At 38.8% G+C, this 12478-nt stretch overlaps 1 protein-coding gene across 1 annotated transcript in view; it reads right to left on the reverse strand.

Annotated features, from left to right (window-relative positions):
* Nucleotides 1-639: 639 nt before the first annotated feature.
* ESR1 (estrogen receptor 1) overlaps nucleotides 640-12478 on the reverse strand; it is a 154602-nt gene continuing 142763 nt past the window's right edge. Inside the window, 4 exon segments of the mRNA XM_030447266.1 lie at nucleotides 640-5631; nucleotides 5634-5848; nucleotides 6244-6427; nucleotides 10340-10473. Coding sequence (XP_030303126.1) covers nucleotides 5525-5631; nucleotides 5634-5848; nucleotides 6244-6427; nucleotides 10340-10473 — 640 coding nt within the window. The 3' untranslated portion in view covers nucleotides 640-5524.

The following is a 12478-nucleotide window of genomic DNA, read 5'->3' on the forward strand; positions in this document are numbered from 1 at the left end:
ATATATGTAAGTATTGAAATACCTACAAATGTATGTAAATGCTATAGATGACTGGTTTGATTCTTGGCAAAGACCAAATGCAATTTGGAGAGTATTCAACTGGATATGGTTCAGGTCAAAGTGGTGTTTTGTCAGTAGAAGTATCTTTTGTTTATTTTCATCCCCTTCCTAAGAACTTAGTCAAGACAGTTTTTTCCCATGAGGACTCATTTTCACTTGGAAAAGAAGTGCTGTTTCACTTGATACAACCTAATTCGTGGCAAGTGGCAGTAAACTACAAAAGGCTACATTTACACATGTAAATTATGGTCTCGTACACCGTAATCTGTTTCACAAGCCAAAATAAGGAAAGGAAAGCTTATAAAATACTAAGCACATTAAAGCATATGAAGTACTAAGCACTTCAGTGGCTTTCCTGGTGTCATTAGGAAAAACATGGAGTAGACCTAATAGCTTGTCAACACAAATATGGCCACTCTGATGCTTTTTAGGAAAGTTGAAGAAACTAAGAAACAGTTTTCAGTTAGATAGACAGAAACAGCCTGTGTCAGCCTCTGTAAATAACAGGATACCATTTCTCTCTACTGGAAAACAATTAGAGAGAAATGCCTTTTTAAAACCATACAAGTAACTAATGAATCAAAGTGTTCTGGTTAATTCTTTATTTTCAACACCAAATACATTGATATAAATCTTGCACCAATCAGGTAGCCTACTGTATTTCTCATTAAGACTTTTTTAGGTGCAAAACAAAGAAAAAAAACAAACCTCACCAAAATGTAGACATCAATAATTTTATATGCATCAATGAAAGTACAGAATACTTCAACAAATACATTATGGCAGCTGAGCCTATACCAAAGAAAGGACTTTTCATTGACAGACTACAGAGTGCACACAAAAGCTTTAGTTTTATAATATATACAATAAGGTGATACATAAAGTGGCTTGTTAATGCAATGGGCATTTTCTGAAGGAAAAGACTTCTGCTTAGAGGCACACAGGAGTACAGAGCATACTAATTTGCAAGATGGCAGCATATACTTTTTTTTAAACTTTTTTGTTTGTTTCTTTAGGCACATTTGAATGCAAAAGATTTTTTTTTTTTTAAGTTTTATGGGTTTTTTTAAACACAGTGCAAAAATGAATACCCTTCTGGGCAAGAATCACTTTGAAAACAACTTTCAGGATGTAAGACTATCTATATTTGAAAGATGAACGGGAGTTGCAAGTAGAAAGGGCAGAACATTAACATTAGGGAAATATTAGTTTAAAATTTTCAGATCAGGTTGAGATGATGCTATGGTTGCAGGTGACAGCAAAGACTGGTTTCTACTATGATACCATCATTAACACAATTCTTTTATGTGTTGAATTTCTATCTGTAGACCTCTATTATGGTTTTAGATAGCATTGAAAATACCCATCTCTTTATTCAAAGTAAGAAATGCACTTCGCATAAGATCAGCTGAGAATAATTTATATATAAAATCCCATTAGCTTTAGGTTGGGCTGCATTCTAATTTTAGAGCAGGATATTATATACACAGGAGAGGCTTGCTGTGTTCCTACCAAAAGCCTGTGATGTGATTAAGGCCCTAGTGAGGCAGTATTTCACTTTGCTGGTAATTTATTTAATTTTAAACCTTTGGCACAGCTCTTAAGGAGTCAGTCAGCATTAGCTGAAATGGATGGAGGCTCTGATACAAACTATGGCTTAGATGAAGAGGGTGGATTGGGTTTTCTTTTGTTTTCCTTTTTTTTCAGTTTAAGTCCAGTGACTTGCTGACAGTCTTTCTATACCCTTGGGAGCTCAGTTCAGATTATTTCTTTAAATACATTCTTTTCAATTCTGAAACCCCTCAGTACAGAGAAGGAGAAAAATCATCAAAATATGTCACTAAAACATAATAGTAAATTTATCATAAACACACACCAAGAAACTCCCATGAAGTTATTTTACCCAGTAGAAATCCTGCTATCCCAATGGGGAGTTTTACCTGAGGCAAAGTCTACAATGTTTGAGACATGGCTTGAACCACTATAAGCTAGAGTAGCTCTCATAGACTGTTGGAAACTCAAACACTACTAAGTGCTACACATCACCCTATCTCCTCCTCTCTCAAGCTTTTTGTAATAGTTCAGTAACAATATTATTCTCAAGCACAGCAAGTTCATCTGGTCTATTTCTATTTGGCTTGTGCTGGTATTACATTGCCTGTGTTTCTGAGGGGGGGTGGTGTTTTGGTTTGGCTTTTGTTGTTTGTGTTGTTTTTTTTTTTAATTTAAATTTTTTTAAAAAAAAATCCACGTATAAACATTATAAAATAATTCTGTCATTAGTTCTCCAGAGACATCACTATGAATGTTTTGGTAAAAGTATAATTAGCTGCCTTGAATAGTTTTCTTTAATTTTTATGGTTTTTAACATGCTATGTATTTTTATTTAATATCCAGCACCAGCTATTCCGGTAGTACTGGTTTGTCAGCTGCAAATATAAAGTATATATATATATATATATCTATATATATACACGCACACACACACACATATAATAGCATCCTGTGAAATAAAAATTAACAAATGTCAGGCACAATTGTTTGCATACACAAGAGCATAATTCAGAATTACATATGAAAACAAATTGCCATTTTCGTATCTTAGATTTCGTTTAATCAATTGAGTAGCTACATTCAGCTGTCCGGTATGTGAACAATCATCTTTATAGATAAATAACTATGGGAAGGTTACTATATTCTTAAGGTGCTGCTTTAATTAAAATCTCATTAACAAGTTAATGACAGATCCTGAAACTGCCCTAAGGTAGATTAATGTATTACTGGGAATCACTATTTTATCTCAGGCCCCCTTTACTGTTTTCACCATAACCATGGGAGTACTGGTTGAATCTAAATAAATTCCTTGCTAGGGCTGAGCCTAGGAAAGCATTCATAATTGAGTTTGTGAGCTTATGTTCCAAGAGAAATCACAATACCCTTTTGTCTGCTGCCTACCACTTTAAATCACCCTTATCCATCTTCACTGAGAAAACCTGTAGAGTGTGGTGGTACTTGCCCTAAGTACTGAGAATCTGATCCCCCTGAACTCCATTGATCTCCATGAACTATTCTGTTGGGTTTTTTTCCCCTCTAGGTCAAAATTGCACTTGAATTAATGCAATGAACTGCTCTGGGATGTAGGAAGGGAGGCTTTCATTTCAGCCAATTTGTCTTGCAGTTTATGAGGTTGATTTGTGTGTTTGTTTGTGTGCAGCACCAAGTTGCACATACATATGATATTTAAAGAGCAGCTATGAAACACACTGGGCTACAAGGGAATGATGATGGTGTAAGCACATAAGCATAACTACAATGAATCCTGTGCTCCATTCAGATCTAAGCCTGCACTCATTTCAGGGGATTTGGTAATTTTCTAACACATTTGAAAACCAGCTACTAAACAAAACAAAAATTGCCTTTTCTTTCAAGGTATTTAGGAGCTCTCCCAAAGCCTTTAGGTACCAAATTTGTGCACACACACTCTTACTGAATATACAAAAAACCCCGAATCCTTGAGCACAAGGAAAAAAAAATGACATTATAACATGCATCAATAAAAGGCCTATGAACTTACAGTGACTGCTTCACATGTTTAGGCTTGCACAGTTTTCAAAGACTTAAACTGCTGATATCTTTGGATATGTACATGAAACTGTGACAGACATCATTATGTACATTCACTAAAGAATCCAATCCTTGATTTGGAGCAGAAACTTGTCCCATGCCTTGCTGCCTTCACAATTGATCTGTAAATCAATCCCACTGCACAAAGACTCCACTTGTGGGACAGCATAGTGAGACATAGGCTCTCCTGTACAGCATTAGTTGCACTACTTCCTATATCTAGTAACTACAGGATTTTTCAATCAACGTAATCTAACATAAAGGTTTCAACTTCAGCAGTAAAAGAAGCATCCCTGAACCCTTCTATAGCACTGTGGCCAGCTGCTGTGGAGCAGCCTACACATACGCTATGAGACATCCTTACTGGCAGGGTGGTCACTTCCAGCCAGCTACTGGAATAGTCCCTGGTCCATGCCAACTCCCAAAGTGCACCTGTAAACCAGATGTGCAGATAGCACAGGCCAAGTTCATCATTGGACTAGTAAAATATCCTTGGTATATGTAACAATCACATTCCAGTACCCAGCAATGTTCCCTGGCACATTTAATTTTCTACCATAGAGGCAGTCAAACAGCAGCACCGACTCCTACTTTTAGTAGCACAGAGTCTGTGTATCTTCAGTCTCTGTCCTTTATGCCTTGCAGAAACTCTTGATGTCAGTGGACTTTTTGTACATTTATAGTTGGTCTGATGAACCTGACTGATCCTTATGAAAATCAAATGCATGGAGAAGGTCAGATTTCTCTTTCTCAACATGCAGTCCCAGAGTCTGCACCATGTTTGAATCTCATTGCCCAGTTCTGGTGTCACAAGTGAGCTGGCTCTTAACAGTGATTCTGAGCATGGCTCAATGAAAGCCAAAGAAAGCCCCAGCAATGCAAAGCCAACTGCTCTGTGATGCCAGCCTCCCATTCACAGCTAGGCCACACACTACTGAGTGGGATGGGACCATCCCACCCTGCTGTGCCAGTCTTGCACTGGCATTCTCACCCCTTGGTTTGTAGCATAATAAAGGAAAAGACAAAGGGAGGTTTCTATAATACAGTGCTCAACCATGCCATGTGTGAGTGAAGAGTTTTTCTGTTGTTTTAAGACCTGACGATTTTTCAGTCATCTAGTCTGATTTGAGACTAATCATCTATGTTACCACTGCTTGCCATGTTGCCCTTCATTTACATATGGCCAAAGAATATGACAGTTAACTGTGTAGGATCAGACAAGAGAGGATTCATGCAATGCATTTCAGCTAAAGAATATCATACGGTATCTAAGAGTTTGGTCAGTGTGAACTTGAGAGAGAGTTGTCTGCTGATGTAAGCCAGCAAGGTAAAACAGTATTATTCTTAGACAGGGTTCCTTTCTACTGTAGGAAGAGGAGAGATGGGAATCTACGTAACCTACCAAGGCAGTCACTAGCAGTGCAGTTTCACTACGGCATGCTGCGATGCCAATCAACTTTCCACTTACTTGCCCCCCAGAAGTCATCCAGAATCTCTTCTAAGCTGCTTCAAAATTCAAGCAAGTAAAGGATTAAGCAAGCTCAGAGTTTGCGGTGGATATCAACAAAGGCTACTACCATACCTAAAGTTACCAATATGCATTGGTGGTATGGCCTATTAATTTATAGTAAGATGAATGTTCAGTTTAAATTAGGACTTACCCAATTTACAAGCAGAATTAAATAAAAACACTGCGAATTTTAAATCAACTTAGCCTGACAGTTCTTGCTGGCTGTCCATAGCAATGAAATGTCTTCCATTTAGGATAAGCAATCAATTTAGGCAAGCGCTTGCCAAACACTCAAATGGAAAATGCAGGTGACTGTTGTCATTGGAGTGTTTACAGAGGTGGCACTAGAGACAAAATGAAGCAGAAGCTAGGTAGTATGCTGCTGGGTTTCTCATACCATTCTATATGCTGACTTCTGTTTATACTGTATTCTGCATGTTCTCTTCCTCTTTGCCATTTATGTAGAAAGACTGCAAGGAATGAGATGAAGCTGATGCAGTTGTCAGCTGGCTCCGGTTCTCCTCTTCCATTGGTGCAGCACTCCTGGCTGCTGGGGCATGCAGTCGGTGAGCATCCAGCATCTCCAGCAGCAGATCATAGAGCGGAACTACATTTTTACACTTCATATTGTACAGGTGCTCCATTCCTTTGTTGCTGTGGGTGGTAAAAGGAGAAAAGTTACTTTCCAATTATGGTACGGGGGAAAAATGCTATCGGCTAGTAATACTTGTTAGGTTCATATAAATTCCACCTCGTACAAAACAACTAACTAACAGTGCAGCTGGTGGATGCTCCTGCTACAGTTACCTGAAGAAGGCACCATCAAAGAACATCTCAGACTGCCTATGAGCAAGTTGCCTTCTCAAGGTGGCTCGTTTGTTTTTTGCCTAAAAGATAGCCTAGGCCACATGGACTCCTATTTTAGGTACTGTGACACAGATCCACACACAGTTTGCGCCCACCCATGAAGGAAAACTTTGCGTGCACATTTGTGAAACCTCACCAGCATGGGACCAGTGCAGGAGGGCTGACTGCATGCTTGCTCTCACCTCATGTGTCTGATGTGAGAGAGGATGAGGAGGAGCTGAGCCAGTCGTCTGTGCTGCTGCTGCAGAGAAAGACCCGACTTAGCCATTAGGTGTATCAGTGTGTCTGTGATTTTGTCCAGAACCCGGTGAATATAGTCTCTCTCTTCCAGAGATTTCAAGGTGCTGGAAAGAAAAGTGTACACACCTGGAGCAAGAAGGAGAAAAACAAACAAACAAACCACAGAAAAAAAAATTACTTTGATGGAATCAGACTGTCAAAAGTACACCTTGTGCCTGGCCTCTTCAATTGTGCCTGTACCCTCCGGCTTGTCAGCAAGGTCACTGGTTTGTATGACCCTGGAGATTGGATTTGGTCACTGTGGGCAAAGCAGGAGGAGGAAGATGATGCCTCTTCTCCACTCGGGTCCATCCTAGGTCTGGGCCAGGTGGTGGGTGACAACTGCAGACAGCAGCTTGACCAACCTGCAGGCTGCAGCCTTCTCTTGGTCACTTAGCTCTGAAATCTTGAGAAGATGCTGTTGTCACTTGAAAGGTCTGCAATACTTACTAACCAGCCCAGGCTTTCAGTATTTTTTGCCATTTTCTCTGCTGCTTAATGCTTGATCTTGGGTGATTTGATAGTCAGTCTAGAATTGAATAATACGTTACCACAAAACAAGTAAACAATATCAAGGTTTCTTTGTGCACACTAGCCTCAACAAAGATCCCCCAGCCAAGCAAAAGACTTGAAAAGCATGCTCCTTCTCCTGCAAACCCAAACTCCCCTTTAAAAACCATGTCCAAAGCAACATGTGTAAATCCAACCATCTTACACTGTTTACTGCTGAATCTGAGCATCTTGAAGATCTATCAGAAGGAAATTTTTCTAGAAATCAAAATACCTTCAAACTTCCCCTCCAACAACCCCTCAAATGTCCTATAAAACAGTCACAAGAACAAGAGATTTTGCCAGTAGCAATTCTTGGGTGCATGAAGGACATCAGCTTTCTAAATGGAAAATTATAAACTATTTTGCATGTTTGATCTTGTATTTGTTACCAACAAGAACATAGAATCATAGAGCCAAAGTGAATCAGGTCACAACAGCACTGTGCTGCTAAAAGGCAGCTGATGCATTCAGCACCAGGTTTTTAAGCTCCTGGGTGGAGCCAATAACTCTAAACAGATTGTATTACTATGATCCAGACCTAAAAAAGCAAAAGCTTAAGATGTATGTACAATAATACAGTGCTACTGACTGGACCATGGTGTGTTCATTGTCCTGTATCTATAATGTACTTGACAGATTTTGTGTCATAGCCCTTCTGCATCAGCCCCCAGAGCCAAGAAAATATTTGGATTTTTTTTTTCCTTACAAATAAGCATGGTTTGTGGAATTACTTTTAATTTTTTTTCTTTAAAACATCAAATATAGTGTAACATGCAACCCGATTGGTGATATTAAGCAAAAAATACACATGTAGACACAAGCTAGCATACGTACACAGACTTCTTTGAATTGCTTTGAATTGCTTGTAACAGGGGACTGTATCATCAAATTTGAAGATAAGAATATCTTGCCATTCATCTGAACAGACAGGGAAATTTACTTTTTTTTCCCATCTTGGCATACAACCTCAAATCATCTTGGTACTTCAAGGACCTGACACCCAGAGCTATTGTAACCTGCAAGTAGATTTTATGACTGGGTCTTCTGTGCTAAAAAGACATACAAATTTGTGTTTGTGAATGTTAGTGTAGTATCTCCCGGGGAGAAAGAGCTCTAGAGCTCTAGGATAATTCAAACACAGCACAAGTTCTGAAAACCACGTCAAAGCTCTTAATTTCGGTAATGAATGTTGCTTTTCATTTATTATATTATATATGACTATTATTATTTTACTGAAATGAATTCAACAAAGAAAAACAGCTCCTCTGGCTTTTCTCAACTGAATGACACTTAACCACCCTTATGTATATACTTACTGACAATATCAGGCTTCATACCTTTGAAGGCACCTGTAGGGCAAGTGTCTTTATTATTGACAAAGCACAATCTAATTGACAAAACCCACAGTACCACCAGACCAGCTTACTTCAGCCAGAGGATGCAATTGAGCCTTTGTAAACATACTTCTTATTTTTGTAACAAGCGAAAGAAAAAAAAATGTTTAAAAAATTGGGTTTTGCCTGGATCTAGTCCACAAGCTATTAAAAAGGATAAATCAAAGAAAGAACTCCTCCCAAAAATATAGACACTTTGGGCAATTGCCAATCAATAACTGCCAAGAAAAACGACCTTTGGTTTTCCTTTCTGCCCCCACTGGTGATTGTTCCTGCCCCAGGCCAAGGACCAGAAATTTCCCCAAAAAGAGAAATTCCAGCTATCCATCAAGTGCATACAAACACAAGCAGAGTTCTGGAACTAGAGTGCAGAAAATTGGCTTAGCAGAGTGAACTTTAACAGTCTCAAAGGTCTTTTCAAGCTCTGATGCTGAAAGCAAGCCTGAATTGAATAGCTACCAGGTTGTTTTCCAGCTCTTTCTGTATGTCAGCATTGTAAAACAGAATTGGAGCAAGAACAGAGGAAGCAGTGCCCTGCAAACAGGATAAACCTCTTGGTCTGTGCCCATAGCTCAAAGCTCTGCTCAGAACAAAGTTCCACAGAGACTGCAGTGCTGCCAGGTGTTGGCAGATAGGGATATAATTTTACATGTTTCACTATATATAGTGATATATCTTTACATATTACTGTAGAGGAGAACGTTCTCTATATCTTTTCTGTCATGATAAACCCTAGTTTTAAATATCTTTACATTTATAGTTCAGGCTCACACAGTTATACCTCAGGTTCTTCCTCCCCTTCCACCATGCCTCATTGCTCAGGATCTGTAGGGATCCAGGCTGAACTTTGAGCTAATTCAGCCCCATACCATGCACTCATGTAACCATCCAACCCCCTCAAATAAAAAAAAAATAAATAGCACAAATTAACAGCAGCTGGAAGAATCAGGAAAAGAAACTAATGAACACTCACACAGCATAGTGTATCAGAAGATGTTGCAAAATACCAGAGAAAATAGAAGTCCACCAAAAGCTATAAATAGTACTACCTCATGTGAGGAGACTAACAGATGCCCAAGGATTTAATAAATTAATGTTTGTGTACACTCAGTGAATTAAACCCACACAAAGCTTTAGAATGCAATTGCAGGCTGCAATTAAAGATGAAATCTAGCATAGCAAGTCAGATTTGTTTAATTAGTTCATTTGCTTAAAATATTTTGAGATCATCTGGTTTAATCATGCATAGATAACACGAGTCAAAAATTCATTTCCATTTATCTGCTTTTTCTTTTGTATAAGTATTGTGGATATTTACATGCCTAATTATAGAAAAAAGAAAAAAAAGGTTACTGGAGGCTTGGAGGCCATCTAGTTGATCCTCCTTCTTACAGAGCAGTAACCTCAGGATCAAGCTGCCCAGGGCTTTGTCCAGTTGAGTTTTGATTCTCTGCAAAGACAAAGAACCTACCATCTTTCTGACCAGCCTGTTCCAGTGCTCTCACTGAGAAGATTTTTCATTCTGTTCATGTGGACAGGGTCTCCCTTGCCCTGCAATTGCAGTTTGTTCTTTCCTAGTGCACCTCTGAGAAGAGTATGGGCCTTACTTTTCCATGACCCATTCCTCAGCTCTCTGAAGACTGCAGTTAGACCCATTCCAGGATGAACAAACCCAGGTCTCTCAGCCTCTCCTTATACATCATGTAGGCCGTGTGCTTCAGAGCCCATAATATTTCCTAAATGTCCTTTACCTAAGGAGACAGGCTATATATATGAAGAAAAGCATCTGCAGAGGACATTTTTCTGAGTATCTATTACAAATAACACTTATACAACTATTACACATACCCCAAATTATGCTGTTTATCTCTGTAATGCAGTCTAGCCTCCCAGCTGGGCATCTAAAAGGTCTGACAGTCAGAAACTTACGTCCACATTCCCACCACCTAGCAGCTGATTATGGGAATGCAAAAACTGAAATGAAAAATTAATTACATTTATGCATAAAGGCAAACACAAGCAGTTCAGACATATATTCTGTGACCATACTTACCAGAATTGAGCAGAATGATGGACTTAAGGCACACAAATTCCTCCCCTTGAAGGTTCATCATGCGAAACCGAGCAGCAGTAGCCAGCAGCATGTCAAAGATTTCCACCATTCCCTCTACACATTTCCCTTGATTCCTGCATGAATACCATTAAGGGGGAGACATTCATAGCTTTGCCCAGATGATGACATGACCTCTTCAACCCCTTGGATCAGTCCCCTCCAGTTTGATTTCATCAGTCCCTGGCTAACACAGGACTTCCTGCTCAAGGTTCTTTTGGTGTATGTGAAGTTACAAAAGCATAGTTCCTAGAATCCCACATAAAATCAATACATTATTAAACATTTTATGCTCCCACAAAAATGTCAATTTCATAAACTTGTTGACAACAGGCATTACTGCAGTGGAACATATGAGATTGATTCAACCAAACCTTTACATAGAGAACAAAGATTTGTTTAAAACTTTTTTTTTTTTTTTTCTGTTCTGCTTATGTAACTTGGCTTCCTTTGTGTTTTGGGTTTTTCCAGCACACTTCTCAATTTTCCTGATAACAGCACAGTATCTTCTTAAAAAGATGCTTATTCATGAGCTCAAGAAGGACTGATGAAACAAAAGTGTCTATATGCCTGAGTTTAATTAATAAATACCACTTCACTCCAGAAACCAGAATTTCTGATTGGGAAATCTCAGTGATCATCACTATTAATGACCTTCTTCCACTCACAATACCAGGTATTCTCATTTGTTAATATTCTTCTTGCACCTTCCATTCATGAATTAATGCAGAATGTTCTTACTTTTATGAAAATTTAATTAGCAGACTTTCTGGTCACAGAATATTAGATCATTCACATTGCTACCTTTCCTTAAAAACTACCTATTTTTACTTTTATTAGGACTTCCTCTGTGAAATTTAACATTTAAATGTTAAACATTTAACATTTAAACGTTAAAACATTTAAGAATTAGTGATCAGATCTGCTGATTTAAAATATACTAATTTTTAGATGTGGCTCTTATGAATAAAATTTTGAAAACCATTGTTATGGGAAAATGCAAAAGCAATTTCAAATTATCAGATGTCTTTTCCACTATAATTTGTAATATGAACAGACACTGAGCATGTCCTAATCTCATTACAACAAAGCCAATGCTGACCACCAGAACAGCTACATCTGCCTCAGTCCTCCTAGAGCTGTGCTGGTGAGACTCTGTAGCTGATGTCTATAGACATACCAGGCCCTCTGACAAAGAAGTCACCTTCCTTTTTGACTACAGCCTGGGGAAATTCTTTGCACTTCTTGATCATGTCTAAACCTAAAACTGACTCAAAGGAGAGGGAATATCTGTAAGCATTTGTGCACCAATCTCCTTTCATGTTAAAATCCCTGTTCAGCTTAGTTTGGTGCTTGGACTTTAATCTACATCTCCCTTATCCCCCCAGCCAGTGGCTATGACATGTGACAGAAGGGATTTCATCTGCTTTCAAAGGTATTTAAACAAAGCAGGAAAATACCAAGAGCATACAAAGTGAGAGCATCCCTTAAAACTGTCAGTTGGGTGTTGGATAAAATACAGTAATAGTTGAAAATGCAGAGTCCCGATTAAGTTTACCAAACACTGCTAGAACAGCACATGTTCTCTGACTTTTTGGAGAGAAAGAGATGACCCAGCCTTGGGAGTGGAAATAGCAGAAAGGCATGTTTAATAAGGAGCATGGGATGCTTCTTCTCACCTTGCATATCTGCAAGCTACCAGGAAGCTGCATGCTGAGCCACTCCTGAGAAGTGCCTAAGTCTTCTTACACATTTCACTAGCACTTATTTCAAAACTGTGATTTCCACTGTGTGGCAGGCACCCAGCCACAAGCTACAACATCTGGCAATTCAAATATTATGGTCTTTTCCAGCTCTTAACATTTTAATTGAAGAAATGGTGATTTAAGCCATAGCAACTTTTCAGGTATGAACCATAACACTGAAAATTCACAAATCAGGTTCCCACACACTAGGATAAAAACTACAGTGTAAAAGGTTGTGGACAAAAGTCTGAGTGTTAAGATTAACATGCAGGCAGACTCAGTGCTGTGTCACACACAAAGCTTCTTTCAGCCTCATTTACAGTGCCCTGACTGATGA

The sequence above is a fragment of the Calypte anna genome, chromosome 3 (genome assembly GCF_003957555.1).
Source record: "Calypte anna isolate BGI_N300 chromosome 3, bCalAnn1_v1.p, whole genome shotgun sequence".
NCBI lineage: Eukaryota > Metazoa > Chordata > Aves > Apodiformes > Trochilidae > Calypte > Calypte anna.